This window comes from Salmo salar, chromosome ssa09 (genome assembly GCF_905237065.1).
Source record: "Salmo salar chromosome ssa09, Ssal_v3.1, whole genome shotgun sequence".
NCBI classification, from domain to species: Eukaryota; Metazoa; Chordata; class Actinopteri; order Salmoniformes; family Salmonidae; genus Salmo; species Salmo salar.
Genome location: NC_059450.1, coordinates 54,016,777 through 54,033,033, shown reverse-complemented (window position 1 = coordinate 54,033,033; position 16,257 = coordinate 54,016,777). Strand labels below are relative to the sequence as shown.

At 45.6% G+C, this 16,257-nt stretch overlaps 1 protein-coding gene across 7 annotated transcripts in view; it reads right to left on the bottom strand.

The window, feature by feature from the left end:
• The window catches only part of fgfr3 (fibroblast growth factor receptor 3), a 279,237-nt gene that overhangs the window by 104,844 nt on the left and 158,136 nt on the right, over window positions 1–16,257 (bottom strand). For 5 of the 7 annotated variants that reach the window (XM_045723813.1, XM_045723812.1, XM_045723817.1 and 2 more), the window contains one exon: window positions 12,072–12,241. In XM_045723813.1, the coding sequence (XP_045579769.1) occupies window positions 12,072–12,241 (170 nt within the window). The remainder of the gene's footprint in view (window positions 1–12,071; window positions 12,242–16,257) is intronic. The other 2 variants (XM_045723814.1, XM_045723818.1) reach the window with 1 other exon arrangement.

Genomic DNA, 16,257 nt, shown 5'->3' with positions numbered 1-16,257 from the left:
AAATGAACTAGTGTAGCCCCACAGCCACATCAGGACCTGCTAAATGAACTAGTGTAGCCCACAGCCACATCAGGACCTGCTAAATTAACTAGTGTCGCCCACAGCCACATCAGGACCTGCTAAATGAACTAGTGTAGCCCAACAGCCACATCAGGACCTGCTAAATGAACTAGTGTAGCCCCACAGCCACATCAGGACCTGCTAAATGAACTAGTGAAGTCCCCAGCCACATCAGGACCTGCTAAATGAACTAGTGTAGCCCACAGCCACATCAGGACCTGCTAAATGAACTAGTGTAGCCCACAGCCACATCAGGACCTGCTAAATGAACTAGTGTCGCCCACAGCCACATCAGGACCTGCTAAATGAACTAGTGTAGCCAACAGCCACATCAGGACCTGCTAAATGAACTAGTGTTGCCCACAGCCACATCAGGACCTGCTAAATGAACTAGTGTAGCCCCACAGCCACATCAGGACCTGCTAAATGAACTAGTGTCGCCCCACAGCCACATCAGGACCTGCTAAATGAACTAGTGTAGCCCACAGCCACATCAGGACCTGCTAAATGAACTAGTGTAGCCCCACAGCCAGATTAGGACCTGGTAAATGAACTAGTGTAGCCCACAGCCACATCAGGACCTGCTAAATGAACTAGTGTAGCCCCACAGCCAGACCAGGACCTGCTAAATGAACTAGTGTAGTCCACAGCCACATCAGGACCTGCTAAATGAACTAGTGTAGTCCACAGCCAGATCAGGACCTGCTAAATGAACTAGTGTAGCCCCACAGCCACATCAGGACCTGCTAAATGAACTAGTGTAGCCCCACAGCCACATCAGGACCTGCTAAATGAACTAGTGTAGCCCACAGCCACATCAGGACCTGCTAAATGAACTAGTGTAGTCCACAGCCAGATCAGGACCTGCTAAATGAACTAGTGTAGTCCACAGCCACATCAGGACCTGCTAAATGAACTAGTGTAGCCCACAGCCACATCAGGACCTGCTAAATGAAATAGTGTAGCCCACAGCCACATCAGGACCTGCTAAATGAACTAGTGTAGTCCACAGCCACATCAGGACCTGCTAAATGAACTAGTGTAGCCCACAGCCACATCAGGACCTGCTAAATGAACTAGTGTCGCCCACAGCCACATCAGGACCTGCTAAATGAACTAGTGTAGCCCCACAGCCACATCAGGACCTGCTAAATGAACTAGTGTAGCCCACAGCCACATCAGGACCTGCTAAATGAACTAGTGTCGCCCACAGCCACATCAGGACCTGCTAAATGAACTAGTGTAGCCCAACAGCCACATCAGGACCTGCTAAATGAACTAGTGTAGCCCCACAGCCACATCAGGACCTGCTAAATGAACTAGTGAAGTCCCCAGCCACATCAGGACCTGCTAAATGAACTAGTGTAGCCCACAGCCACATCAGGACCTGCTAAATGAACTAGTGTAGCCCACAGCCACATCAGGACCTGCTAAATGAACTAGTGTCGCCCACAGCCACATCAGGACCTGCTAAATGAACTAGTGTAGCCAACAGCCACATCAGGACCTGCTAAATGAACTAGTGTTGCCCACAGCCACATCAGGACCTGCTAAATGAACTAGTGTAGCCCCACAGCCACATCAGGACCTGCTAAATGAACTAGTGTCGCCCCACAGCCACATCAGGACCTGCTAAATGAACTAGTGTAGCCCACAGCCACATCAGGACCTGCTAAATGAACTAGTGTAGCCCCACAGCCAGATTAGGACCTGGTAAATGAACTAGTGTAGCCCACAGCCACATCAGGACCTGCTAAATGAACTAGTGTAGCCCCACAGCCAGACCAGGACCTGCTAAATGAACTAGTGTAGTCCACAGCCACATCAGGACCTGCTAAATGAACTAGTGTAGTCCACAGCCAGATCAGGACCTGCTAAATGAACTAGTGTAGCCCCACAGCCACATCAGGACCTGCTAAATGAACTAGTGTAGCCCACAGCCACATCAGGACCTGCTAAATGAACTAGTGTAGCCCACAGCCACATCAGGACCTGCTAAATGAACTAGTGTAGCTCCACAGCCATATGGCACAGCCACATCAGGACCTGCTAAATGAACTAGTGTAGCCCACAGCCACATCAGGACCTGCTAAATGAACTAGTGAACCCAACAGCCACATCAGGACCTGCTAAATGAACTAGTGTCGCCCACAGCCACATCAGGACCTGCTAAATGAACTAGTGTAGCCCACAGCCACATCAGGACCTGCTAAATGAACTAGTGTCACCCCCAGCCACATCAGGACCTGCTAAATGAACTAGTGTAGCCCACAGCCACATCAGGACCTGCTAAATGAACTAGTGTAGCCCACAGCCACATCAGGACCTGCTAAATGAACTAGTGTAGTCCACAGCCAGATCAGGACCTGCTAAATGAACTAGTGAAGCCCACAGCCACATCAAAACCTGCTAAATGAACTAGTGTCGCCCACAGCCACATCAGGACCTGCTAAATGAACTAGTGTCGCCCACAGCCATATGGCATAGCCATATCAGGACCTGCTAAATGAACTAGTGTAGCCCACAGCCATATGGCACAGCCACATCAGGACCTGCTAAATGAACTAGTGTAGTCCACAGCCACATCAGGACCTGCTAAATGAACTAGTGTTGCCCACAGCCATATGGCATAGCCATATTTGGCCTGCTAAATGAACTAGTGTAGCCCACAGCCATATGGCACAGCCACATCAGGACCTGCTAAATGAACTAGTGTAGCCCACAGCCACATCAGGACCTGCAAAATGAACTAGTGTAGCCCACAGCCACATCAGGACCTGCTAAATGAACTAGTGTAGCCCACAGCCACATCAGGACCTGCTAAATGAACTAGTGTAGCCCCACAGCCAGATCAGGACCTGCTAAATGAACTAGTGTAGCCCACAGCCACATCAGGACCTGCTAAATGAACTAGTGTAGCCCACAGCCACATCAGGACCTGCTAAATTAACTAGTGTAGCCCACAGCCACATCAGGACCTGCTAAATGAACTAGTGTAGCCCACAGCCACATCAGGACCTGCTAAATGAACTAGTGAGGCCCACAGCCACATCAGGACCTGCTAAATGAACTAGTGTAGCCCACAGCCACATCAGGACCTACTAAATGAACTAGTGTAGTCCACAGCCACATCAGGACCTGCTAAATGAACTAGTGTAGCCCCACAGCCACATCAGGACCTGCTAAATGAACTAGTGTAGCCCACAGCCAGATCAGGACCTGCTAAATGAACTAGTGAAGCCCCACAGCCACATCAGGACCTGCTAAATGAACTAGTGTAGCCCACAGCCACATGGCATAGCCATATCAGGACCTGCTAAATGAACTAGTGTAGCCCACAGCCAGATCAGGACCTGCTAAATGAACTAGTGTAGCCCACAGCCACATCAGGACCTGCTAAATGAACTAGTGTAACCCACAGCCACATCAGGACCTGCTAAATGAACTAGTGTAGCCCACAGCCACATCAGGACCTGCTAAATGAACTAGTGTAGCCCACAGCCAGATCAGGACCTGCTAAATGAACTAGTGTAGCCCACAGCCACATCAGGACCTGCTAAATGAACTAGTGTAGCCCACAGCCACATCAGGACCTGCTAAATTAACTCGTGTAGCCCACAGCCACATCAGGACCTGCTAAATGAACTAGTGTAGCCCACAGCCACATCAGGACCTGCTAAATGAACTAGTGTAGCCCACAGCCACATCAGGACCTGCTAAATGAACTAGTGTAGCCCACAGCCACATGCATCAGGACCTGCTAAATGAACTAGTGTAGCCCACAGCCACATCAGGACCTGCTAAATGAACTAGTGTAGTCCACAGCCACATCAGGACCTGCTAAATGAACTAGTGTAGCCCCACAGCCACATCAGGACCTGCTAAATGAACTAGTGTAGCCCACAGCCAGATCAAGACCTGCTAAATGAACTAGTGTAGCCCCACAGCCACATCAGGACCTGCTAAATGAACTAGTGTAGCCCACAGCCACATGGCATAGCCATATCAGGACCTGCTAAATGAACTAGTGTAGCCCACAGCCAGATCAGGACCTGCTAAATGAACTAGTGTAGCCCACAGCCACATCAGGACCTGCTAAATGAACTAGTGTAGCCCACAGCCACATCAGGACCTGCTAAATGAACTAGTGTAGCCCCACAGCCACATAGCACAGCCACATCAGGACCTGCTAAATGAACTAGTGTAGCCCACAGCCACATCAGGACCTGCTAAATGAACTAGTGAAGTCCACAGTCACATCAGGACCTGCTAAATGAACTAGTGTAGCCCCACAGCCACATCAGGACCTGCTAAATGAACTAGTGTAGCCCACAGCCAGATCAGGACCTGCTAAATGAACTAGTGTAGCCCCACAGCCACATCAGGACCTGCTAAATGAACTAGTGTAGCCCACAGCCACATGGCATAGCCATATCAGGACCTGCTAAATGTACTAGTGTAGCCCACAGCCACATCAGGACCTGCTAAATGAACTAGCGTAGCCCACAGCCACATCAGGACCTGCTAAATGAACTAGTGTCGCCCACAGCCACATCAGGACCTGCTAAATTAACTAGTGTAGCCCACAGCCAGATCAGGACCTGCTAAATGAACTAGTGTAGCCCACAGCCCCATGGCATAGCCACATCAGGACCTACTAAATGAATTATTGTAGTCCACAGCCAGATCAGGACCTGCTAAATGAACTAGTGTAGCCCACAGCCACATGGCATAGCCACATCAGGACCTAACATAAGGACAACTCAGAGAATGCTATTCTGTTCTTCTGAAATAGACTACATTTTCTTCATATCATGTGTCTTTAGAAAATAAATAATGGATTTATTGTGATGGTTTAGGCTATATTACATGGATTTATTAGACTTTTTAAAATGTAAGTGTTCCAAAGGTCTGTATCAGTGGCTTTAAGGATGTGTGTGGAAGATAGGAGATGCTAAATGTGTTTATGTTAATTAATGGTCAATTACCGGCAGTTATTTGCTTGACAATCACCAGCTGACAAAATGTCATGACTGTCACAGCCCTAGGTGTACAAGCAAATAATTGGCATACACATTACTCTTACAGAAATTCCACGTGGGATATTGGAAATTTGATCAAAGCCTACTGGATGACAACTTGCAATTCAATACTCATCTTTAAAACAAAAATCATTTAGGTCAAAAGAGTTCTTTTTAACAAAGGAAATAGTGGAACTAATAGGAAGATACATATAAAAACTGGAGGCACAGAATAAGTTAGAACAAATGTATAAAAGAACTGGAGGAAATTATTCAAGAAAGAGCAAGTGTAATATATTGTAAAAATAAAGCGAAGTGGATGGAATATGGGCAAAATGTACTTAATTATTTATTTATCTTCAACATACAAATGCTGCCAAAAATAGATAGATACCCTCATAGATATTATCCTGACCAACTTGCCCTCCAAATATACCTCTGCTGTTTTCAATCAGGATCTCAGCGATCACTGCATTATTGCCTGCGTCCGTAATGGGTCTGTGACCAAACGACCACCCCTCATCACTGTCAAACGCTCCCTAAAACACTTCTGTGAGCAGGCCTTTCTAATCGACCTGGCCCGGGTATCCTGGAAGGATATTGACCTCATCCCGTCAGTAGAGGATGCCTGGTCGTTCTTCAAAAGTGCTTTCCTCACCATCTTAAATAAGCATGCCCCTTTCACAAAATGTAGAACTAAGAACAGATATAGCCCTGGGTTCAGTCCAGACCTGACTGCCCTTAACCAGCACAAAAACATCCTGTGGCGTACTGCATTAGCATCGAATAGTCCCCGTGATATGCAACTTTTCAGGGAAGTCAGGAACCAATACACACAGTCAGTCAGGAAAGCAAAGGCTAGCTTTTTCAAACAGAAATGTGCATCCTGTAGCTCTAACTCCAAAAAGTTTTGGGACACTGTAAAGTCCATGGAGAATAAGAGCACCTCCTCCCAGCTGCCCACTGCTCTGAGGCTAGGAAACACTGTCACCAACGATATATCCACGATAATCGAGAATTTCAATTAACATTTCTCTACGGCTGGCCATGCTTTCCTCCTGGCTACCCCTACCCCGGCCAACAGCTCTGCACCCCCCGCAGCTACTTGCCCAAGCCTCCCCAGCTTCTCCTGCACCCAAATCCAGAGAGCAGATGTTCTGAAAGAGCTGCAAAACCTGGACCTGTACAAATCAGCTGGGCTAGACAATCTGGACCCTCTCTTTCTAAAATTATCCGCCACCATTGTTGCAACCCCTATTACTAGTTTGTTCAACCTCTCTTTCGTATCGTCCGAGATTCCCAAAGATTGGAAAGCTGCCCCCGGTCACCCCCCTCTTCAAAGGGGGAGACACTCTAGACCCAAACTGTTACAGACCTACAGTGGGGGGGAAAGTATTTGATCCCCTGCTGATTTTGTATGTTTTCCCACTGACAAAGAAATTATCAGTCTATAATTGAGAGACAGAATAACAACAAAAATATCGAGAAAAACACATGTCAAAAATGTTATATATTGATTTGCATTTTAGTGAGGGAAATAAGTATTTGACCCCCTCTCAATCAGAAAGATTTCTGGCTCCCAGGTGTCTTTTATACAGGTAACGAGCTGAGATTAGGAGCACACTCTTACAGGGTGTGCTCCTAACCGCAGCTTGTTACCTGTATAAAAGACACCTGTCCACAGAAGCAATCAATCAATCAGATTCCAAACTCTCCACCATGGCCAAGACCAAAGAGCTCTCCAAGGATGTCAGGGACAAGATTGTAGACCTACACAAGGCTGGAATGGGCTACAAGACCATCGCCAAGCAGCTTGGTGAGAAGGTGACAACATTTGGTGCGATTATTCACAAATGGAAGAAACACAAAAGAACTGTCAATATCCCTCGGCCTGGGGCTCCATGCAAGATCTCACCTCGTGGAGTTGCAATGAGCATGAGAACGGTGAGGAATCAGCCCAGAACTACACGGGAGGATCTTGTCAATGATCTCAAGGCAGCTTGGACCATAGTCACCAAGAAAACAATTGGTAACACACTACGCCGTGAAGGACTGAAATCCTGGAGCGCCCGCAAGATCCCCCTGCTCAAGAATACATACACATGCCCATCTGAAGTTTGCCAATGAACATCTGAATGATTCAGAGGACAACTGGTGAAAGTGTTGTGGTCAGATGAGACCAAAATGGAGCTCTTTGGCATCAACTCAACTCGCCGTGTTTGGAGGAGGAGGAATGCTGCCTATGACCCCAAGAACACCATCTCCACCGTCAAACATGGAGGTGGAAACATTATGCTTTGGGGGTGTTTTTCTGCTAAGGGGACAGGACAACTTCACCGCATCATTTGACGGGGCCATGTACTGTCAAATCTTGGGTGAGAACCTCCTTCCCTCAACCAGGGCATTGAAAATGGGTCGTGGATGGGTATTCCAGCATGACAATGACCCAAAACACACAGCCAAGGCAACAAAGGAGTGGCTCAAGAAGAAGCACATTAAGGTCCTGGAGTGGCCTAGCCAGTCTCCAGACCTTAATCTCATAGAAAATCTGTGGAGGGAGCTGAAGGTTCAAGTTGCCAAACTTCAGCCTCGAAACCTTAATGACTTGGAGAAGATCTGCAAAGAGGAGTGGGACAAAATCCCTCCTGAGATGTGTGCAAACTTGGTAGCCAACTACAAGAAACGTCTGACCTCTGTGATTGCCAACAAGGGTTTTGCCACCAAGTACTAAGTCATGTTTTGCAGAGGGGTCAAATACTTATTTCCCTCACTAAAATGCAAATCAATTTCTAACATTTTTGACATGCGTTTTTCTGGATTTTTTTGTTGTTATTCTGTCTCTCACTGTTCATATAAACCTACCATTAAAACTATAGACTGATCATTTCTTTGTAAGTGGGCAAACGTACAAAATCAGCAGGGGATCAAATACCTTTTCCCCCCACTGTATATCCATCCTGCCCTGCCTTTCTTCGAAAGCCAAGTGAACAAACAGATCACTGGCCATTTCAAATCCCACCGTACCTTCTCCGCTGTGCAATCCGGATTCCGGGCTGGTCATGGGTGCACCTCAGCCACGCTCAAGGTACTAAACGATATCATAACCGCCATCGATAAAAGACAGTACTGTGCAGCCGTCTTCATCGACCTGGCCAAGGCTTTCGACTCTGTCAATCACCGTATTCTTATCGGCAGACTCAACAGCCTTGGTTTCTCAAATGACTGCCTCGCCTGATTCACCAACTACTTCTCAGATAGAGTTCAGTGTGTCAAATCGGAGGGCCTGTTGTCCGGACCTCTGGCAGTCTCTATGGCGGTACCACGGTTCAATTCTCGGGCCGACTCTTTTCTCTGTATATATCAATGATGTCGCTCTTGCTGCGGGTGATTCCTTGATCCACCTCTATGCAGACGACACCATTCTGTATACAACTGGCCCTTCTTTGGACACTGTGTTAACAAACCTCCAAACGAGCTTCAATGCCATACAGCACTCCTTCCGTGGCCTCCAAATGCTCTTAAACGCTAGTAAAAGTAAATGCATTCTCTTCAACCGATCGCTGCCCGCTCCCGCCCGCCCGACTAGCATCACTACTCTGGATGAAATCTAGAATCGGCTTCCTATTTCGCAACAAAGCCTCCTTCTCTCACGCTGCCAAACATACCCTTGTAAAACTGACTATCCGACCGATCCTCAACTTCGGCGATGTCTTTTACAAAATAGCCTCCAACACTCTACTCAGCAAACTGGATGCAGTCTATCACAGTGCCATCCGTTTTGTCACCAAAGCCCCATATACCACCCACCACAGTGACCTGTATGCTCTCGTTGGCTGGCCCTCGCTACATATTCGTTGCCAGACCCACTGGCTCCAGGTCATCTATAAGTCTTTGCTAGGTAAAGCTCCGACTTATCTCAGCTCATTGGTCACCATAACAACACCCACCCGTAGCACGCGCTCCAGCAGGTATATCTCATTGTTCATCCCCAAAACTAACACCCGCTTTGGCCGCCTTTCCTTCCATTTCTCTGCTGCCAATGACTGGAAGGAATTGCAAAAATCGCTGAAGTTGGAGACCTATATCTCCCTCACTAACTTTAAGCATCAGCTATCTGAGCAGCTTACCGATCGCTGCATCAGCCTACCCAACTACCTACCTCATCCCCATATTGTTTTCATTTACTTTTTCGCTCTTTTGCACACCAGTATCTCTACTTGCACATCATCATCTGCTCATCTATTACTCCCGTGTTAATTTGCTAAATTGTAATTACTTCGCTACTATGGACTATTTATTGCCTTGCCTCCTTACTCCATTTGCACACACTGTATACAGATTATTATTGACTGTACGTTTGTTTATGTGTAACTCTGTGTTGTTGTTTTTTGTCACACTGCTTTGCTTTATCTTGGCCAGGTCGCAGTTGTAAATGAGAACTTGTTCTCAACTGGCCTACCTGGTTAAATAAAGGTGAGATAAATAAATAAAAAAATACTTATGTAAAGTATTTCAGTTTTAAATTTGCTAAATAACATTTCTAAAAACCTGTCTTTGCTTTGTCATTATGGGGTATTGTGTGTCGATTGATGAGGAAATGTTTTAATTTAATCCATTTCAGAACAAGGCTGTAATGTAACAAAATGTGGCAAAAGTGAAGGGGTCTGAATACTTTCCGAATGCACCGTATGTCACGTACAGAAGTGGAGACTCTCATTCTGTCACAACTCCTGCTGACAGACATTTGCAACCACTTTCATTGCTCACTCACATTCAACTCATCACATTTTTCCAATCACATAAACATTCGGGCACCCCATCATCCAACACACCTCCAGTCCCCCACCTATGTCCTTTTGTTTCTATTTCCACCTTATTGATTCCTAATTTTGGGCTTTTGAGTACTTTTATGTTCCAGTTCCTTGTATTTGGGATTTATTACTTCATTAGTTGTCCTTTCCTCCCTTCCTCTAATGCTGTCTTTTATTATAAAAATATAAACTCAACATCCAACAATTTCAAAGATTGTTGTAAGGAAATCAATACATTGAAATACATTAAATAGGCATTAATATATGGATTTCACATGACTCGGAATACAGATATGCATCTGGTGGTCACAGATACCTTAAAAAATTATTAGGGGCGTGGATCAGAAACCCAGTCAGTATCTGGTGTGACCACCATTAGCCTCGTGCAGCACGGCCCATCTCCTTTGCATAGAGTTGATCAGGCTGTTGATTGTGGCTTGTGGAATGTTGTGCCACTCTGCAGTGGCTGTGCGAAGTTGCTGGATATTGGCGGGAATTGGAAATGCGCTGTCCTACAAATCGATCCAGAGCATCCCAAACATGTCTGGTGAGTATGCAGGCCAAGACATTTTCAGTTTCCAGAAATTGTGTCCTTGAGACATTGGGTCGTGCATGGCAGCGGTGATGGCAGCGGATGAATGGCACAACAATGGGCCTTAGGATTTCGGCATGGTATCTTTGTGCATTCAAATTGCAATCGATAAAATGCAACTGTGTTTTTGTTGTCCGTAGCTTATGCCTGCCCATACCATGCACATTTTAGAGGGGCCTTTTATTGTCCCCAGCACAAGGTGCACTTGTGAAATGATCATGCTGTTTAATCAGCTTCTGGATATGCCACACCTGTCAGGTGGTTGTGATTATCTTGGCAAAGGATACCTTCTCCCTAACAGGAATCTAAACACATTCGTGCACCACATTTTAGACAAATAATCTTTTTGTGCGTGTGGAACATTTCTGGGATCTGATATTTCAGCACATTAAACATGGGACCAACACTTTATATGTTGCGTTCATATTTTTGTTTAGTGTACATACATTTAGCTAATACATTATTGTGGTATTACTCTGTAGGCTACGGACCTATTCAAAGCTTCCTCCGGCATCTCAGCATACATATCTGCCTGTAGTTATGGACCTCAACCTGCAGGAGGTTTTGATTTTTGTGATTGAGGAAACAGCTGCAAGGTTCTGACAGATGGATGTGTATTGGTGGTGGAAAGGACACACCCAAAAAACACTCACATCAAACCCCACCCACAAGTGTGGGTGGGGCTTGACATCTGTCATGGCCGCCAACATTTCGTGAGGAGCCCAAAAAAACAAATCAGCGTGTGCAGTTCCTCTAACAGAAAATCACCTTGTAAAAAAACATGGAAATTAAAAACAAAAAACTATGTTTGAAGTTGGTCTGAAGCTGAAGAATCAAGGAAATGCACATGAGCACAATGCCACAATGCCTACTCCACCCATGCTACACCAAGGTTTTCCAGCACACAGCTTTGACCAACTACATTTTATATTTTACATTTACGTCATTTAGGAGACGCTCTTATCCAGAGCGACTTACAAATTGGTGCATTCACCTTATGATATCCAGTGGAACAACCACTTTACAATAGTACATCTATATCTTTTTTGAGGGGGTGAGAAGGATTACTTTATCCTATCCTAGGTATTCCTTAAAGAGGTGGGGTTTCAGGTGTCTCCGGAAGGTGGTGATTGACTCCGCTGTCCTTGACTCCGCTGTCCTACAGTAGCTATGTTGGTCTATTGTACTTCAAACAGTGTGTAGGCAGGTTGCTCAGGATTCAAACATTCTCAAACAGCCTATGTCATACTCTTATATATCTTATATAGTAGGAAGTGAACCTGGCTTGGCACCATATTCCTTATATCTTAAATAGTAGGAATTGAACCTGGCTTAGAATCCTATTTCTTATATCTTATATAGTAGGAAGTTAACCTGGATTGGCACCCTATTCCTTATATAGTGCACTACTTTTGACAAGGGTCAGTAGGGCTTAAAGTACTGCTCTGGTCTCTGTAGGGCCTTGGTCAAAAGTAGTGCACTATGTAGGGAATATGGTGCTATTTGGGACGCCTCCTTGGTAAGACCTCTGTATACCTCTGTCGACTAACTTCTGACTACTAATGTCTGATTGGCTGTCTGACTCACCTTGATCCCGCCCATCCTCTGTTCACCCTTAAATTCCTTCCCATTCTTCAGCCAATGGATGGAGGGTGTGGGGTTTCCGGCGGCAGCACACCGGAATTTGACGGTATTGGCTGCTGGAATTGCGAGGAGCTTCTTCTCCATGCGGTCCGGTCTGGTCCAATGCGGGCCTTCTGATTGGACAGGAGAGAGAGGAGAAGCATGTTAGTCATCGTGGACTGTTTGAGTGTATCGGAGTTATCTTCCTGATTAATAGCGTTATAAATAGACAGATGTTGACATAACACATAAACTAGATGCATTATATATACAGCAGTATGCGGACACCCTTTCAAATTAGTGGATTCGGCTATTTCAGCCGCACACGTTGCTGGCAGGTGTATAAAATCCAGCACACAGCCATGCAATCTCCATAGACAAACATTGGCAGTCGAATGGTCTTACTGAAGAGCTCAGTGACTTTCAACGTGGCACCATCATAGGATGCCACCTTTCCAACAAGTCAGTTTGTCAAATGTCTGCCCTGTTAGAGCTGCCCCGGTCAACTGTAAGTGCTATTATTGTGAAGTGGAATCGTCTAGCAACAACAGCTCAACCGCAAAGTGGTAGGCCACACAAGTACACAGAATGGTGCCGCCGAGTGCTGAAAATGGTGCCGCCGAGTGTTGAAATCACTACCGAGTTTCAAACTGCCTCTGACAGCAACATCAGCACAATAACTGTTAATCAGGAGCTTCATGAAATGGGTTTGGATGGCCGAGCAGCCGCACACTGCCGCACAATGCCAAGCGTCAGCTGGAATGGTGTAAACCTTGCCGCTATTGGACTCTTGAGCAGTGGAAACTCTGGAGTGATGAATCATGCTTCACCATCTCAAACAAATCAAATCAAATGTTCTTTTTCACAAGCGCCAAATACAACAGCTGAAGACCTTACCATTAAATGCTTAATTACAAGCCCTTAACCAATAATGCAGTTCTAGAATTTAACTTATTTGGGATAGTGGGCAGTATTTTCACGCCCGGATGAAAAGCATGCCCAGAAGCTAGGATATGCATAGAATTAGTAGATTCAGATAGAAAACACTCTGAAGGTTCTAAAACTGTTTGAATGATGTCTGTGAGTATAACAGAACTCATATGGCAGGCGAAAACCTGAGAAAAATCCAACCAGGAAGTGGGAAATCACAGGATTGTAGTTTTTCAAGTGATTGCCTATCCAATATAAAGTGCACATTTGGTCAGATTGCACTTCCTAAGGCTTCCACTAGATGTCAACAGTCTTTAGAACGTTGTTTCAGGCTTCTATTGTGAAAGGGGAGCGAATAAGAGCAGTCACAGTAACTGCCTCAGCTGAAAGCCTTTAGTTGTTGATCGCGTGAGATTTCTGACAAAAACATCCTAAAGATTGATTATGTACATCGTTTGACATGTTTCTACGAACTGTAATGGAACTTTTTTAGACTTTTCGTTTGTACTTAGTGCCCGCGCCTTGTGCATTTGGATTAGTGAACTAAACGCGCGAACAAAAAGGAGGTATTTGGACATAAAGATGAACTTTACCGAACAAAACAAACATTTATTGTGGAACTGGGATTCCTGGGAGTGCATTCCGATGAAGATCATCAAAGGTAAGTGAATATTTATAACACTATTTCTGACTTGTTGACTCCACAACATGGCGGGTATCTGTATGGCTTGTTTTGGTGGCTGAGTGCTGTACTCAGATTATCGCATGGTGTGCTTTCACCGTAAATCTTTTAAAAAATCTGACACAGCGGTTGCATTAACGAGAAATGTATCTATAATTCTGTGCATAACACTTGTATCTTTCATCAAAGTTTATGATGAGTATTCCTGTAAATTGATGTGGCTCTCTGCAAAATCACCGGATGTTTTGTAGGCAAAACATTACTTAACATAACGCGCCAATGTAAACTGAGATTTTTGGATATAAATATGAACTTTATCGAACAAAACATACATGTATTGCATAACATGAAGTCCTATGAGTGCCATCTGATGAAGATCATCAAAGGTTAGTGATTCATTTTCACTCTATTTCTGCTTTTTTGTGACTCCTCTCTTTGGCTGGAAAATGGCTGTGTTTTTTTGTGACTAGGCACTGACCTAACATAATCGTATGGTATGCTTTCGCCATAAAGCCTTTTTGAAATCAGACATTGTGGCTGGATTAACAAGAAGTTTATCTTTAAAATGGTGTATAATACTTGTATGTTTGAGGAATTTTAATTATGAGATTTCTGTTGTTTTGAATTTGGCGCCCTGCAATTTCACTGGCTGTTGTCGAGGTGGGACGCTAGCATCCCACATATCCCAGAGTTAAGCAAATATTTACGTAATCAACTAAAGTAAAACATTTAATAAAAAGTAACACAATAAAATAACAATAATAAAATAACAATAACAAGGCTTTATACAGGGGCTACCGGTACCGAGTCAATGTGTGGTGGTACAGATTAGTCGACGTCATTTGTATATGTAGGTATGGCCATTTTACTAATTGTTCAGCAGTTTTATGGCTTGGGTGTAGAAGCTGTTAAGGAGCCTTTTGGACCCAGACTTGGTGCTCCGGTACCATTTGCCGTGCGGTAGCAGAGAGAACAGTCTATGACTTGGGTGACTGGAGTCTTGGACAATTTTTTAGGCCTTTCTCTGACACTGCCTAGTATATAGGTCCTGGATGGCAGGAAGCTTGTGATGTACTGGGCCGTACGCACTACCCTCTGACGAGCAGTTTCCATAAGCAGGCGGTGATCCCACCGGTCATGTTGCTCTCGATTGTGCAGCTGTAGAACTTTTTCAGGATCTGGGAACCCATGCCAAATCTTTTCAGTCTCCTGAGTGGAAAAGGTTTTGTTGTGCCCTCTTCATGACTGTCTTGGTATGTTTGGATCATGATAGTTTGTTGGTAATGTGGACACCAAGGAACTCTCGACCCGCTCCACTGCAGCCCCGTCGCTGTTAATGGGGGCCTGTTCGGCCCTCCTTTTTGCTGTAGTCCAAGATCAGCTCTTCTGTCTTGCTCACATTGAGGGAGAGGTTGTTGTAATGGCACCAAACTGCCAGGTCTCTGACCTCCTCCCTATAGGCTGTCTCATCGTTGTCAGTGAGCAGGCCTACCACTGTTGTGTAGTTAGCAAACTTAATGATAGTGTTGGAGTTGTGCTAGGCCACCCTGTCATGGGTGAACAGGGAGTACAGGAGGGGTCTAAGTACACACCCCTGAGGGGCCTCAGTGTTGAGGATCAGCGTGGCAGATGTGTTGCTGCCTACCCTCACCACCTGGGGGCGGCCCGTCAGGAAGTCCAGGATCCAGTTGCAGAGGGAGGTGTTTAGTCCCAGGGTCCTTAGCTTAGTGATGAGCTTTGAGGGCACTATGGTGTTGAACGCTGAGCTGTAGTCAATGAATAGCACTCTCACATAGGTGTTCTTTTTGTCCAGGTTGGAAAAGGTAGTGTGGAGTGCGATTGAGATTGCGTTATCCGTGGATTTGCTGGGGCGGTATGCAAATTGGGTCTAGAGTTTCTGGGATAATGGTGTTGATGTGAGCCATGATCAACCTTTCGAAGCACTCCATGGCTACCGACATGAGTGCTTCGGGTCGGTAGTCATTTAGGCAGGTTACCTTCGCTTTCTTGGGCACAGGGACTATGGTGGTCTGCTTGAAACATGTTGGTGTTACAGACTCGTTCAGGGAGAGGTTGAAAATTTCAGTGAAGACACTTGCCAGTTGGTCTGCGCATGCTCGGAGTACACGTCCTGGTAATCTGTTTGGCCCTGCGCCCTTGAGAATGTTGACCTGTTTAAAGGTCTTGCTCACATCGGCTACGGAGAGCGTGATTACAGTCGTCCGGAACAGCTAGTGCTCTCATGCATGCTTCAGTGTTACATGCCTCGAAGCGAGCATGAAAGGAATTTTGTTTCGTCATGTTGGCTCGCGTCACTGGCTAGCTCACGGCTGGGTATCTCTTTGTAGTCCGTAATAGTTTGCAAGCCGTGCCACATCCAACGAGCGTCAGAGCCTGTGTAGTAGGATTCAATCTTAGTCCTGCTTCTGGTTGGGATAAGTACGTACAGTCACTGTGGGGACGACGTCATTGATGCACTTATTGATGAAGCCGATGACTGAGGTGGTATACTCCTCAATGCCATTGGATGAATCCCAG